The sequence below is a fragment of the Nothobranchius furzeri genome, chromosome 7, assembly GCF_043380555.1.
Source record: "Nothobranchius furzeri strain GRZ-AD chromosome 7, NfurGRZ-RIMD1, whole genome shotgun sequence".
NCBI lineage: Eukaryota > Metazoa > Chordata > Actinopteri > Cyprinodontiformes > Nothobranchiidae > Nothobranchius > Nothobranchius furzeri.
In genome coordinates this window covers 77159530-77176126 of record NC_091747.1, presented here as the reverse complement: position 1 = coordinate 77176126, position 16597 = coordinate 77159530, and the positions used below count along the sequence as shown (strand labels likewise).

Sequence of the window (16597 nt, the reverse complement as noted above, 5' to 3'; positions counted from 1 at the left end):
GACTGGACTGGAGAAAGAACAGCGAAGCCGTTTACAAGAAGGGACACAGCATACTTCACTTCTTGAGGATGCTTAGGTCCTTCAATGTCTGTAGCAAGATCCTGCAGATCTTCTACAAGTCTGGTGTTGAGAGTGTAATCTCTTCAGCCATCGTCTGTTGGGGTAGCAGCATCAGAAGCAGGGACCTGAAAAGGCTCAACAGCCTAATAAAAAAGACTGGTTCTGTTCTGGGGACGACTGCGGAACCGCTGGAGGAGACAATGCAAAGAAGGATTCTCCAGAGAATCAAGAAAATTATGGACAACCCTGAGCATTCTCTTCACAAGACTGTCCGACAACGGAAGAGTGTCTTCAGTCAGAGGCTTCATCAGTTTCGCTGTAACACTGACCGCTACTGGAGATCCTTCCTGCCAGCAGCCATTGTAATATACAACATCTCTTTGATGACTTGATTATTATTATTCTGAGCTACTACAGCAATCAATTTCCCTCTGGGATTCATAAAGTATTTTTGAACTGAATTGAATTGAATGTAGATATTTTCGATTTTGTGAATCAGCACAATAAAATGTGCTTTTTAGCTGGGAAAGCACCTTCGGCAGTGGAAATAAATGCTCTGGGGGCAAATAGACACAAAGATCTATATTAAATATATAATAATGTCTATGCAAATGGAGACCCATCCAAGCACTCCAGTAAGGCAGCGCCAGTCCACGGGGTGTCTACGTATATGATGTCTGTTGATTTGGAGTTGCACTTCCTGATATTTAGACATCTTGCCTCGATCTGGAAAAAAGCAAAGTGACAACCACTAACCACACTGTCTGCTCTGGAACATGGATGTTTTATCTCCACAAATAACAATCCTGGAGGATCTTTAGCCATGTGTTTGAGGGGCTATTGCTAGCAGTTAGCTTCTGTTGAAAGGGATAGCCTTCCCGGACATGAGTTAATATGGGTAAGTCCAATTCACAATGTGACTTAGAGTGGTCAGGCTTTTAAAATCCTAGATGCTAGCTACTAGAAGGAACAAGTTATAAACGCACAAACACAAAGCTATGTCAGTAATTTATTTGTTGGCAAACAACTTTCACTGTTACAACAAATATTAGTTATGAGATCATTCAACTTGGAACCCATAAAAAAAGAATAAATAATTGTCATTAATATTGTAATAATAACCATGATCATAATAATTTAAAGGAAAAAAGAAACCAAAAACAAACCCAGTTCCACGTTTTCATCCATCTGTCTACGGCCAGCTTTCTTTCCTCTAAGCTTGTTTTTTGTTCTTTAAACCAAAAAACAGATAAATAAATAATTTCTCTCTTGGGGGCATGGAAGGGGTTTGTGGGATACATGTGCAAGCTACACTTCATACACTTATTAATCTTCCCTCCTTTATTTAGTAAACATTGGCTTTCCATATTGGACAGTGCTGTCGTGTGCCAGGAGACTTTTCATCTTTAGTTCACCTAAAGGTGAAACTATGACTTTCACAGGTAAGATCTTCTCAATAACAGCTATTTTTATTCTTTCTCCTTTAATAAGATCTGGGAAGGACAATGTGACCATTTAAAAACTTGGCAATAGAGATGACATAATTTATAAAACCTTCTATTTTCCTGACTTAGTCTGTTAGGTCCAACTTTATAATCCAGGCTCCTCCCTGACAGAAACCTCCCCCTTCACCATGAGACAACTTCATTTGATCCCTTTAGTTTTCATTTTACACAGTGGTAAAGTATATAGTAAGAACTTATTTGTAAAATGTGACAGTGGTGTTGCTATAAAAGGACCAGGATGCCGTGTGCGTGGGGTATATGCATAATAATTCAGGAGTGCTTTGTCGTATTTACGAAATAAATGATGACAAAAATTGTTCTTTGCTCCTTCGGCGGTCAGTCCATGACCTGAATATATTGTGACATTTCAGAACAGTTCCCCGAGACAAAAGAAGTCAGAAATTTCAAAAATAAAAGACTTGGTCATATGCAACATTTGTATCTGTATTATGTACAATACATAAAGAGTTTGTGATTTCTCATAATTCCTTGATGACTGAAAACCTTTACAGAAGAGAGGAAAATAAATGCAACCCAACATTTTTTTCTTCCCTCGTTTTAGTTCAGTCAGTTAGAATTAGGTAGGATGTTCTGTCGTTGTTTTCAGTGGAACACACAGCAACCGTAGTCACCGCAACTCGCAGGAATGTTACACCAGCCCAGACACAATTCCAGTTTAGGAGATACAAACAGGAAAATTGTTCAGAACATCGGTGTGATGTGGGCACAGTTGACTGCCTGAACGATATGGGGCTGTAATTGGATGATTGACAGCGAGGACATATATATAATACACCCTTCACTTGATTGGCAGGTAGGTGGTGCCTCTTTGGGGGGAGTTTATATCATGAACACAAGAGTTGAAGGTCCTGCTCTAACTTTCAGAGAGGTGAACACATCATCCAGGTCTTAAAAGTTTGACAGACACGCTGCTCTGGGGCCCCAAGCCCTCCCCGTGTAGCGGTGGAGACTATACGCTAGGATCTGCTAGAAGTCCACAACTGGGATCTTGCAGGGCATTAATCTGTCCAAGATTCCAACCTGAAAGCATTTCGGAATCCCTCCACTTTCCGAGTTAAAACGTCCTGTTTGGTGCTCACGAAGTGTCTTAAAGAACCAGTTATTTTGTTACATTCACTCCTTCCTCCTATTTGACCAGTGACAGCTCAAACGCATCGTCTTTAACCATTGTTCAGATCACACAGTGTATCAATCCAGGGACGGGCCAGCTCCGTCTGCCAGTCAACAACACAGAAAGTCTTCATTGCAACTCTAAAAGTGTGGAATTGGGTTCAAGAGGAACAGAGGTCTCAGTTGGCTCTATAGACTGGTAACAAGGTGAGAAGGGTCCACTGGGGGCTCCTCCGGAGATGAGTCGGACTCCTCTTTGCTCCCAGACACCATATACCCGTCGCTGCCACCGCGGCCCATGTGGTAGTAGTTCTGCAGCTCGTGGAGGTGGTTCCTAGAGCCCAGGTTTGGCATGCTTTTGTAGTAGACATCATCCAGCTCTGGAGCGGTGGCGCTCTTACAGGGCTGAAGCTCCCCGGAGCTGTCCTCCTCTCCGTCTGTTAACCCGTTCATCTGCCCGTCCGGGAGGTCCGTCAGCACTGGCATGCTCGTGTACAGCGAGTCTCTGTGGTTTGGCGAGTGTGTGTGCTCATCAGTGTGCTCATTGGTCAGCAGGGGGAAGAAGCTCTCGCTGGGTTCCTGGGCAATGCGCCGCTGCCTGGAGAAGCTGTGAGGAGGAGGCGGAGGTGGGGGGTGGCTGTCTGGCGGGGGAGGCCTTGGCGGCAGGAGCGGCGCGTTGGACTCCTCTCTGATGATCTCCAGACCGAGGTTCTCCTCGTGAGGAAAGGTTGCAGGGTTGTCCAGCACCATGGGGCTGTTGTCCTCTTTACTGCAGCCACCGATCGCACTGCTGCTGCTGCTGCCCCCGGCCAAACTCCCTGAAAGAACCAGGCCCAGATGTTATTACACAACATTTTATAAATTGCTTTTAATTTATTTAGAGCAAGATGCAGTGCTGCTCTAACTGTGCTGACGTGGTAATGATTTTTGCACCCCACAGTGGAGAAGTGGCTTTAATTAAAAAATGTGATCACATTTCTATGTGTAAAGCAAAAAGTTTAGCTTGAAGAAGAATACCAACAGAGGCGTTTTGGTTTTTGCTTAACTCCGCTGTCATCCCTGTGGAATGACTTTCATATCTTAAATTTAGACATTTTAGGCCATGTGAATTTCTATGAATCATCTCCATATTCTTCGGTTTGTGGTGTTCATTAGAAATGCATTAACTCAATATAAAAGATGGACGCTGAATGAGGAAAAAAAGGCTAAAAATGCTCATGCAAACTGAGCTTTAGCGAGATGGAAAACCACACATTTGTGACATGTGGAAATATTTATATGCAGATCAAAGTGACTTAGAGACTCTGGAACTCTTTTTGTCCCTTTTGGTTTCTAACTGGCAAAGTGGAGCTGTGATTCACGTTTAGCTTATTCACCTTGAAAGTTGATAGATAAACAAAGTACCAACTTACATGGGGCTCCTGTTAAAAACAAACAAAAAAACAACGTTCTTTAAAATGTTAGAAAAAGGGTTTCACATAAATGAAAACGTTCATTAGTGTGCAGTCAAACGGGTAGATGAGAGGAGTTTTGTCATGTAAATGAATCCAATATCAACGGTCACTTAATCTGCCTCTTGGCCAGACATTTCTTTACAACTAATGTTTAACAGATTAATACAACTATATGTATTTATGTATGTATGTATGTATGTATGTATGTATGTATGTATGTATGTATGTATGTATGTATGTATGTATGTATGTATAAATGTATGTATATATGCATGCATGCGTGTATGTGTGTATGTATGTATGTATGTATGTGTGTATGTATGTATGTATGTATGTATGTATGTACTGTATGTATGTATGTATGTATGTATGCATGCATGTATGTATGTATGTATGTATGTATGTATGTACGTACGTACGTACGTATGTATGTATGTATGTATGTATGTCTGTGTATGTATGTGTGTGTATGTGTGTGTTTGTATGTATGTATGTACTGTATGTATGTATGTATGTATGTATGTATGTATGTGTGTATGTATGTATGTATGTATGTATGTATGTATGTATGTATGTATGTGTGTGTGTATGTATGTTTGTATGTATGTATGTATGTATGTTTGTATGTATGTATGTATGTATGTATGTATGTATGTATGTATGTATGTATGTATGTATTTATGTATGTATGTATGTGTGTGTGTGTATGTATGTATGTATGTATGTATGTATGTATGTATGTATGTATGTATGTATGTATGTATGTATGTATGAATGTATGTGTACGTATGTATGTGTGTATATGTGTGTGTATGTATGTGTGTGTATGTATGTATGTTTGTATGTTTGTTTGTATGTATGTATGTATGTATGTTTGTATGTGTACGCATGTATGTGTATATATGTGTGTGTATGTATGTGTGTGTATGCATGTTTGTATGTATGTATGAATGTATGTGTACGTATGTATGTGTGTGTATGTGTGTGTATGTATGTATGTTTGTATGTTTGCTTGTATGTATGTATGTATGTATGTATGTATGTATGTTTGTATGAGTATGTATGTATGTGTATGTATGTGTGTGTATGTATGTGTCTGTATGCATGTTTGTATGTATGTATGTATGTATGTATGTATGTACGTATGTGTGTGTATGTATGTGTGTGTATGTATGTATGTTTGTATGTATGTGTGTGTATGTACATATGTATGTATGTTTGTATGTATGTGTGTAATGTACGTATGTATGTATGTATTTAATGTACGTATGTATGTATGCATGTATGTATGTATGTATGTATGTATGTATGTATGTATGTATGTATGTATGTATGTATGTATGTATGTATGTATGTATGTATGCATGTATGTATGTATGTATTTATGTATGCATGTATGTATGTGTACGTATGTATGTGTATGTATGTGTGTGTATGTATGTATGTTTGTATGAATGTATGTATGTATGTATGTATGTATGTATGTATGTATGTATGTATGTGTGTATGTATGTATGTATGTATGTATGTATGTATGTATGTATGTATGTATGTATGTATATGACATGAACATGGTCAAAGAGAAAAAATAAATGTGCTTTATAAATACATTTGGTATGATAAATAAACTAGACTGACAACAAACTCCTTCCACAGCCCTACTCTACCTGCCACTAAGAACAAGTCACACTATGTTTTAGGATAAAATAATTAGATCTACTGTTGTATATAATACAGTAACAAGTGCACAACGATTTAATCAAAATATGAGTAAGGGAAATAAAGACTATTATACAACTAGCATTTAATTTGGATTATTTGTGTAAATGTGGTCCTTGATCCAAACAGCTTTTTGGACCGTGTTCATGTCATATACATACACATTAGCTGTCTCAGAATGAAAATCTTTGGCTAAAATGTACATGTGAGCATCAACAGTGACTGACTAAGGCCAGTGTTGTTGAAACTTTATGATATTTTGGGGTTTATGATTAATCAGGTGATTTGAAGTGGAAATGTTGTGAACTAATATTAATTTTTCTGTTGTATAACTTTCTGAAGTACCTTAGTTTAGAGAAAAAGATGAACTGCAAGATGATTGACGTGCTAATGGCTAGGTAAGATTGAGGCGACTACAGTGAATTTTTGGTATGTTAATACAAACCTCCTCATTATTTACACACCAATAGAGTTTGCATAAGAGGTTTTGTTTTAAATGTTATGGTTTTTGGTAGTTGCACATGGGAGTGGGTCTAGTCTTTGGGTGATGCCATATTAGGCGCCATGTTTCCTTCTAGCCCGTTAGGACAAAATGCATTTACTGATTTGTAACAAATGGTTACAAAACTTTCACCATTCAGAAATGTTGTTGTACACTTTTACCACTTCGCTTGTTGCCTGTGATTAAAGGGAGTCTGATGTGTGTCGTTTCACTGGAGGTTGAACCATCTCTCAAAGAACACGTTTGAGAATTGTGTTCTCAGGGATTTTTGACCCTAATGGCCATCCGTTGGTAAGGTCTTACTTAAACACAAAAATACAGCTTGCTTGCAATGATTTAGGTATGTACTGCCCCCTATCGCCAGGGGAAGTACACACTGTCACTTTAAATGCCAGGTGCATAAACATTTTGTGATTTTAGTTGTTTTAAGGCTGTAAAATTCAACTTTAAAAGCTCTCTCGCTCCTGAAATCATACAAAGTGCTATATATAACAGCAAATAGTAATTGCTTCTTTTTACTGAGCCATAAAAAAGATCTGATCGATCCTCTGAAGTTGTGTATTTAGTTGAAATATTGCCTTAAACGCACAACAGCTGATGTGAAAGTAAACCTGAGTCACCTCCATTGGCCATACTGCTGTTGACCAGCTTGTTCATCAGGTTGTGACTGCGCTCCACGGTAGCTCGCTCATGGTTATTGAGGTACGGTGGGATGTAGTTGGAGGTCAGCTCCTTGAGGATCTTCTTCTCCAGCGTTGTCTCCTTGTGGTTACTGTGGGTGCCGTAGCCACCGCTGCTGCGATCCAGTATCTGAACGCAGTCGCTCAAGTACTCGCTGCTGGCCATGCTGAAGTTGTTGGCATGATTGCCATTAAGAGGAAGCGTGTCCATAACGCTCGTGTCTCTGGCGTTGTTCAGGATGCCCTCTGTGAAAGGAGTCATTCCAAACAAAATATGTATTAGGACTCCTAACTAAAACAGCATGAGTGTTTCTCAGAGTAAAGCTAGGGATGGGTACCGAATTCTGTACTTTTTAAGGCACCGACCGAAGTCAAACGGTGCCTTGTTTCAGTACCCGTCCTTCATAACGAGAACTTGCTTAGACAGCTGTGCATGCGCAAGAGCCTTATGTCGTCAGTCGCTGCGAGCCAGTTGTAAACAGAGCAGCATGGTAGAAAGAACGCACGCTAAAGCCTGGGTCCACTTCACTAAATGTGATGGGTAACTGGGTGATGATGAAACCAGCGACAACGATCTAAGTGAGACATCCTCATCTTAATCTGCTCCAGTAGGTAAATAAAATGTTTAATACAACGTTAGCTTGATATGTTAGCTTCCGTTTTGTTAATGGTGCGTTCGTTTTCTCCTCGGAACTCCGAATTTCCGACTAGAAGAACATGAACGCGCATTTAAGTTTGGCTTCACTTTACTAAATGTGACGGGTGATTGGGTGAAGATGAAACCAGTGACAACGATCTAAGTGTGAGGCATCATCGTTTTAATCTGCTCCAGCAGCTAAATAAACTGTTTAAGATAACGTTAGCTTGATATGTTAGCTTCCATTGCCACCGTTATCAGCTAATGGTGCGTTCGCTTTCTCCTCGGAAATTCTAACTTCCCAGTAGGAAAAATCAAATGAAAAAGGACGGCAACAGGAATGAAGATACACAGTAAATTTAGTTCACAGTAAAGATGTTTGCTTCAGTTTAATTATCAGTTTATGAAACTACAAGGACGATGTTAAAATACAAACAGTTGAATGTTATTTATCGTGATATTTATCAAATATTGTCATATATTGAGAAAAATATATATTTAATTATAAAAGAGAATTAAAATAATAAACACTCAAAAGTATCGAAAATTGGTACCGTTAAGTACCGGTATCGATTCCTAGGTACCGGGAAATAGTACCGAATGGATTCAAATGTCAAAGGTACCCATCCCTATCAACTTCAGAGGCTCAAGCTTCACTGTTACACAAAAACCGGTTTCAAGCGTCACGTTAAGTAAACACGTCACTAAAATGTACTGAGCTTTATTCCAAGTGTAAATCTAGACATGGGGTACATCATCTCTAACTAAAATATCCAGTTATTAAAACTTTTAAAGAAATGTCTTGGGAGAAAATCTAAAATGGTGTCAAGCATAATAAAACCACACTGACTTATAGCTGGAGGAAAAGAAACTTTTCACATCTTGTATTAAATACTTCAGTCTCACAGCTACAGGAGCTAGAGAAGAAGTTAATGAAGAAGCTGAACATTCACTCGGTACGTACTTGTGTCTCGGTAGGGAGCTGATGGACAGCATGCGGGAGAAAGAGAAAAATTGAGTGAGATTTTTTCAAAGAAGGAAACAAATTTCAGATTTATCAGATAAGTTATGTAATTCATTATGCAGAACTGATAAAACCATTAAAACTCATGACACAAATCAGATTTATAACAAACTGAACATGAACCTAAAGTGCATGCTGGAGAATAATCTAAATGAAACAAAAACATGCAATAAAGGAATTCACACAACGTAAAACGTATAAATCATTGTGAGCATCGTGCAGATTTCTTTGGTTTTGTTTTGGGTTTGTCTCGTTAAACTTAAATGTTTCAGATCAGCAAAGACATTTCAGTAAATACAAGATGCAGTTTTGAAAAGGACATTTTGGTTGATTGGGGAATCAGGAAGAATGACTCCTTGTCTAATCATGAATTAACTGTGAGAGACCAAATTATGAATTAGCTCCACCAGCCACGCCTACACCTGGTTACCACCAGCCAAGTCCAGTCCCATGGCAAAAACCTGTTTCACACTTACAATAAATACATTAATGCTTTTAGTGTAAACAATCTGTGGACTGGCAGGAGAAATGTGGACTTTTCAGTGTAATCTGCAGTAGAACCAGCATATTTAAGAAAAAAATAATCCTACCAGATATGGTGGTGGTAGTGTGATGGTCTGGGGCTGCTCTGCAGCCTCAAAACCTGGACCACTTGCTCTAACAAATGGAACCACAATTTCTGCTCTTCGGCAGACTATCCTGCAGGAGAATGTCTGACCTTTGACCTCAACCAGGCGGTTCATGCTAGAAAATCCTCTGTGGCTGAATTACAATAAGAAGAATGGGCAAATTCCACATTGGTGTGAGAGACTCATCACTGGTTATCACAAACAATTGCAGTTGCTGCAGCCAGTGTCAACCCCGGTTATTTTTAAGCATCAAACTGATTTTTGCATAACACCAGGTTGGTTTGGATCATTTTTCTCCCTTAATAATTTAAATCACCATTTGAAAACTTCATTTAGTATTTACTCAGTTTGCTGTTGTCAGCTGAAAATCATTTGACTGATCTAAAACATTCAAATACACCTGAAAGAGGCAAAATATTTTCACAGCTCCTTTCTAATTGTTCCCAAGTAGCTTCACTCTGTATGCATGCATGTTGCTGTGGCAGTCATTGCCTCACCTGGGAACCATCGTTTTCATAAAAAAAGGTCATGCAAATAAATGGAAGACATAACTCCAAGGTAACTTCAGAAAAGGAACATTAGGCACACCTTGGGTGTTGTACATGCCCACGGCTGGGTTGTTATAGACTGCAGAGTCCCCCAGGAGAGTGTTATAGGGATTGTTAGTACCATGGGGACGAAGGAGAGCATTAGTTATAAGATGATTAGCCATGGCTCCTGGTGCAGGCAGATAGAAAAAGAGAAAGAGGAGAGCAACAGCCAAGGCAAGAGAGGAAGGGAGAGAAGCATTCAAGTAAAAAAAAAGAGGTAGAGTGGAGATTGAGGTTAAAGGAGAGAGCATGTAGCCGTTGCAGAGTGGAAGTAAGCAAGGAGGAAGAGGAGGAGGAGGAAGGAAAAAAGGAGAGGGAAGAGTGAGATGGAGAGTAAGTGTGTGTGGAAGAAAGAGGGGAGAGAAGAGGACATGTGAATCAAACAAACAAACAGTTTTAGGGAGAAAGCTGAGAAAAAGCTTGACAAGTCATTCTTGCAGCCACTGTGTTCAGGCTGAGGGAGGGGAACGGAGAGAGAGACAACGAGAGCACGGCAGAGCTCAGAGCGGGCTGTGCTGCAGTTCAACACGCTTCAGCAGAGAGGCACCAATACAGCTCCGTAAACACACACACACACACACACACACACACACACACACACACACACACACACACACACACACACACACACACACACACACACACACACACACACACACACACACACACACACACACACACACACAGGCACACACACACACACACACACACACACACACACACAGGCACATACTCACGCACACACACACGCACACACACACACATACGCGCGCACACACGCGCGCACACACACGCACACACACACACGCACACCCGCACACACAGGCACATACTCACTCACGCACGTACACACACACACACACACACACACACACACACACACACACACACACACACACACACACACACACACACACACACACACACACACACACACACACACACACACACACACAGACACACACACATGTGTGTTTCCTACAACTTCAATATAACTCAACATTTTAGGTTTCTGCCACCTGAACATCCATCAGCCCTTTAAAACATAACACATGAGCAGTGATGGCGTACAAACCTATTTGAACTTGTTGTCGGCTAAATTAAAAACCTACTATTCATTTGTATGTCATCATATAACAATGCAACAACAGTAGGCCACAGACAAAGGACAACCACAGGGATTAGCATTTTTCATGTTAGCACATGTAGCACATCCATCTTCCACCAGAGGGCAGAATGCATGCAAAAAGTTACTGCAGGTTGTGTCTGTACTAATCCTGCTGAAGAGGTAGAGCTCTAACACACTACAAAACATTTGGCACTATTGGCTTAAAATATGAATTAAACTAATTTTCATTCAAAAATGAGACGGAAATGTGTGACCTATATTTAGGCCTTCTCCGGTTATTGCTGACGACTGTTTAGGATCACAATGACCGCTGCTGCTAACACCAGACAGATTTCTCTCTACATACTTTTCCTGCTCTCCTGCTGATGTGGCTTGACTTTGCTGACCATCACAAGTGTGTTTCTGTTTCTGGGGATCGAGGTGTTTATACTGTATTATATAAGATCATCTGTTTAAAGAGCAAATGTGCCTTTCTTGTTTAATCACCCCCTCTTGCTCTACAGAGATAAATTATGCAAAAAAGGTGTGGATTTCAATTACTTGTTTTTAGAATTCAGTAAACGTGTTGTGCAAAAGAACAATTATATTTAAGAGATTTTATTTTATTAACACTGAGATTCTGCTATTGGTTCATTTAAAATCAAAACTTAAATAAAAACTTTAGAAAAAAGCACATAATAATTTTAATACTTTAAGCTTAATCCTAAACAGACTTTTTTATTAGCAGAGATGTCTCGAGAATATTCCAAAGTTCAAACGAACATATTTTACACGTCTCCAACTATTTGCCAACAGGAACGTAACAGTGACAGGCTAGCTTAATGCTAGTTCTGCGTCTTTGAAGTGTTCTATGGCAACATTGTGAACATTTATTACGTAATCTGTAGAAACTGACCTTGATTAGATGAGCTAATGGTTTGAGGGGTCTCAAAGATTGCACAGCATTCTTTAAGGACGTTAAAAGCTTTTACGTCATTATCAGTTCTGTGATAACAGAAAGTTTCTCCATGTCTGCGTGGAAGAATTTCCTTTCAGACGTGCAGCACTATACACGACAAACAGCAAGAAAATGAAAGGAGAACACATAAAGGAAAGGTATCAAATCAAAACTAAATAGAATAAACTAAATTAAGATACGCCCTGTACCAATCTGCTTTAAGCGATGTTCCAAAAGGAGAAGGAGGAAGCACGCTTATATCCTCCCACCCCTTCTCCATGGATCATAAGTTATTTATCCAAAAGCATATCACATATTACATCCATAGCTCAAAACACAATCCCATAATTCTCTCTGTTACTCTGCTATAGCTAATTGCAGAATAAATCTGTCACGACCACCATGAAATGTGGAATTTATGGCCGTGTAAATGTTATAATATAGCATTCACATAGCCTGTTATGAAATATTAAAGATTAGAAATGTTTTAAAACTTTGTTTTAGAACAACTAGCCCATCATAGTGTCGAGTGAGTGCATGCTCTAAACAATTCACAGCCTGAAAGTAGAAAACTTAAATAGGAAGATGAAAAGAGCCAGAGTAAAAAAATACATCTTCTTTCCGGAACTGCGCTGCTCTGGGTGGCTGCATGTTGGAGTAGCTCTGTTGATGATATGTAAGTTTTGCCTTTTCTTGGGCATTTTTTCTTCTAGTTTCTCAAGAAAAACTGTATTTTTTTTGGACACTTTACTTTTCTGTTTCTGGTGCTGTGAAGCTTGGAGGATTTTTACTGCTATTTTTAAGCTTTTGTCACTTTTTGAGCATTTGTTATGATACGTAACCATGGCAACAAGCTGGTTTACAATCGGGAGCAGCTGATTAACATTGAAATAATACCTCAACTGAAGACACAAATCCCAAATGAGCTAAAACGCAAGAAGCGTGGGTGCAGAGCGGGAGCAAAACGGAGAAAGAGAAAAAGGAAATTCAAACCATCTCTTCCATCGATCATAACGGGCAATGTGAGATCACTTGCCAACAAGATGGAGGAACTCCAAGCCCTTTCAAGGACTCAGCCAGAGTTTCGGCAGTTTCGGAACCGCTGGAGGAGATAATGCAAAGAAGGATTCTCCAGAGAATCAAGAAAATGATGGACAACCCTGAGCATTCTCTTCACAAGACTGTCCGACAACGGAAGAGTGTCTTCAGTCAGAGGCTTCTTCAGTTTGGCTGCAACACTGACCGCTACTGGAGATCCTTCCTGCCAACAGCCATTGTAATATACAACAACTCTTAGATTACTTGATTATTATTATTATTCTGAGCTACTACAGCAATCAATTTCCCTCTGGGATTAATAAAGTATTTTTGAATTGAATCAAGTAAATAAAAAACTATTAAAACAAATAACAACAAAAATAAAAAGTTAGAAAAACAAACACTTTCAACACAACTCAATAAAATTTGAGGGTTGAACAATATAATGAAAATAACCTGACAACAGGTCAGGTTATTTTCAAAAAGATGGAAATCAATAGAGAAAAATACACCTAGAATGGCTTCATTCTTTACAATTTTAGAAACAACAAAATTTAGATTTTAAATAAGATTTATGTTTATTATTTAAAGTAGATTAAAATGTAAATAACAGCACAAGGCACAATAGGACTGATATATTTGGATTACTTTGCTAATGAGGATTTTCATTCCATTTAGAGCTTTTTAAGCTAAATAACAACGTTTCTGAAGGTTTGTTGGGTATTTTAGTTTCTACTGAGCAAAGACATTTCTGACACCCCCAAACAAGTTCACAGCATCTTCTAACGTCTTTACTGCAAAAATGAGCCAAGGAGAAAAATCTGTCACACGACCCAGAACTACAGCTGTCACAGATGCAGCTTCAAACCACTCTAAAAAAAAAAACGATCACTGTCTGGAAAAAATAAAATTAAAAAAAGGGAAGACACGATTTGGCTGCTTGAAGAGGCTGACAGTAGACAGTTTGAGTCTGTGACTTAAACAACACGGATACAAGATAAACAAATGGCTTTGCTGCATGCAGAGTGTCAGTTTTTGCTGTGCTATGTCTCTTCCTACGAAATAATCAATACAGCATGCAGCTTCCTAATGTATGTTTGGCATCAGCCCATTTCCATATCACCTAAGTAATATGATTGCCTTTCTATTGTGTTATTCTGCCATTGTCAGCAGCTGCAGCCATTACTCAGGGGTGTCGGACTTGCAAAATTCCAACATTTCCAAGAAAACATTGTCAACTTTTGTTACTGTCACTGTTGTGACACTAGAGCACTTTTCCCTCACAGCTGGCGTCGTCTGATCGATATTAGAGGAGTTTTTCACACCACGCAATAACAAATTTCAATTACCTGACATAACTCAGTGTAATTTGCTCCCCCCCTTACTCATTATGTCACTCTGTTCAGTTGTTTGAAAATCTACTGGCACAAGCAGCTCAGTGCACAACACTTTGAAAGCACGAGGGCAAAAGGAGGTGTGGGTTTCCGAAGCCCTGCCTCACTAAGTGCGTGATAATTCAAGCGCTGACACGCACCCGCGCCTGCTTTAGTATCCATCTGTCATGCTAACAGCTTATTAGTGGCCTGAAGAAAGCGAGGGCCACCCCTCAACTTGGAGACTTAACAAATGGCAGCGTGCCTTCCAGTGAGATTGTGTGTGTGTGTGTGTGTGTGTGTGTGTGTGTGTGTGTGTGTGTGTGTGTGTGTGTGTGTGTGTGTGTGTGAAGCTGTCTGGCTGTTCGGGTGTCTACGCCCTCATTACACTGGCCTTTAGACAGCAAAAACGTATGGATTCTTTTCCTGGAGTCCATTACAGCGTCGTACTCTGACACAAAGAAAACGGACAGCTCCGATAACATTAAGCTCGTTAAAAAAGTTACTCATCACGGACCAGGTTTAAAACGTTACTGCACCTTTACTTTACCTGTTGCAGGTAGATTCCTGAATGGTTTTAGCGTGGAGAAATAGAGATTGTGTCTAACAAGGACTGATGAACTAATAGCTGCTCTGAGCGTAGGTATGGCAACAAACAGATTGCTTAAAACAGCTCCAAGATCGAATGCTTCATAGAAGTTAATGCAAAAGAAGTTTTAGAATTATGCAAATAGTTACGTGGAATTCTATTGTTATTTATAACTGTGGTTTACACCATTAGCAGGAAACAGAAGCACTTCAGCTGCATCCCGGGGTCAAGTCTGACCCCTGCTTCACACCGGAGGCATTGGTGGCACGGAGCGGCAGCAGAACGGTTTACTCGTGAGCTTCACTCACTGTGGCCCCCCTGGAAAATTTGGTCTAGAACCGCCCCTGTTCACTGTGGCCAGTATACACCGGGAGAGTCGCGGCCGCGCTCTTTGTTGGACTTGCAAGATCAAAAAAATCCCTCGAGACTTCAAAGGTCATGGTTTGTTTATGTCATCCACCATTAAACCAAAAAAGAAGGCAACCTGACGCCGCTGTTCGATGTCATATATGATGTTGTTCCTCTCCACTGCCTGGATTAAAGCCATGCAAGCACACTGTTGCACTTCTCGTACAATGCTGGGAGTAAATAAGCCGTCACGTAACATGTATAGACGTAATCTACATAGATGTGAAATTGCATTGCTGAAATAGTCTTTTAGTTTGAAAATTACCAGGGATTTTAAAAGAAGGAAAATAATCTTTTATACATAGCATCTCTGAAGATAAAAATCACGAGGTGCTTCACAAAAGCAAAACATTTAAAATATAAAAAGATAAAAAATATGTTCATAATGACTAAAAATAAAATTACACTGAAATCGTATGTGATTTCCTGTCTAGCCCATGATAACTGCAAAAACTGACGTGTCCCAGAAGCGGCTTGCGGTAAAATTAGAACCCGATCCACAGCGTGGCGTTGCGAGCTGCTACTGCTACTCCTCACTATCCTTCCAGTCCCACATAAACAATATTACCCGGTCTGCATACTTCCATCTACGTAACCTTAACCACCTATGCCCCTCCCTCACTACTCACTCAGTCACCATCCTTGTCCACAGCCTCATCACTTCCCGTGTTGACTACTGCAACGCTCTTCTCTTCGGTCTTCCTCACAAATCCCTCCATAAACTCCAACTTCTCCAGAACTCGGCAGCCCTCATCATTTCCAGAACTCCCTCCTTCCACCACATCACCCCTGTTCTTCAGCAGCTCCGCTGGCTCCCAATCACTTCCAGAATCCAATTCAAAATTCTGCTATATACATTCAAAGCCATCCATAACCTAGCTCCACCGTACCTCTCAGACCTCCTTCATCCCTCAACCTCCACCCGTTCCCTCAGGTCCTCCTCCTCCATCCACCTCTCTGTCCCACCTTTCCGTCTGGTCACTATGGGGAGCAGGGCCTTCAGTCGCTCTGCTCCCCAGCTCTGGAACTCACTCCCTCCTGACCTCCGTAACATTGATTCCCTCACTCTTTTTAAAACCAGACTCAAAACCCACCTGTTCAGTCTAGCATTCCAATAGTTACTCTCTTTGCTCCAATCTGTCTGTTTGTTTAATGCTGTTTTATCTTTTATTGTTGTGTATTTTATCTCTGT

General features: G+C 40.0%; 1 protein-coding gene across 9 annotated transcripts in view; it reads right to left on the bottom strand.

Annotated features, from left to right (window-relative positions):
* Positions 1-1056: 1056 nt before the first annotated feature.
* The window catches only part of adgrl3.1 (adhesion G protein-coupled receptor L3.1), a 253089-nt gene continuing 237548 nt past the window's right edge, over positions 1057-16597 (bottom strand). For 3 of the 9 annotated variants that reach the window (XM_015954195.3, XM_015954193.3, XM_015954196.3), the window contains 4 exons: positions 9930-10058; positions 8653-8670; positions 6992-7297; positions 1057-3514 (listed from right to left, as the gene is read on the bottom strand). In XM_015954195.3, the coding sequence (XP_015809681.1) occupies positions 2886-3514; positions 6992-7297; positions 8653-8670; positions 9930-10058 (1082 nt within the window). In that variant the 3' untranslated portion in view covers positions 1057-2885. The remainder of the gene's footprint in view (positions 3515-6991; positions 7298-8652; positions 8671-9929; positions 10059-16597) is intronic. The other 6 variants (XM_015954197.3, XM_015954199.3, XM_015954198.3 and 3 more) reach the window with 3 other exon arrangements.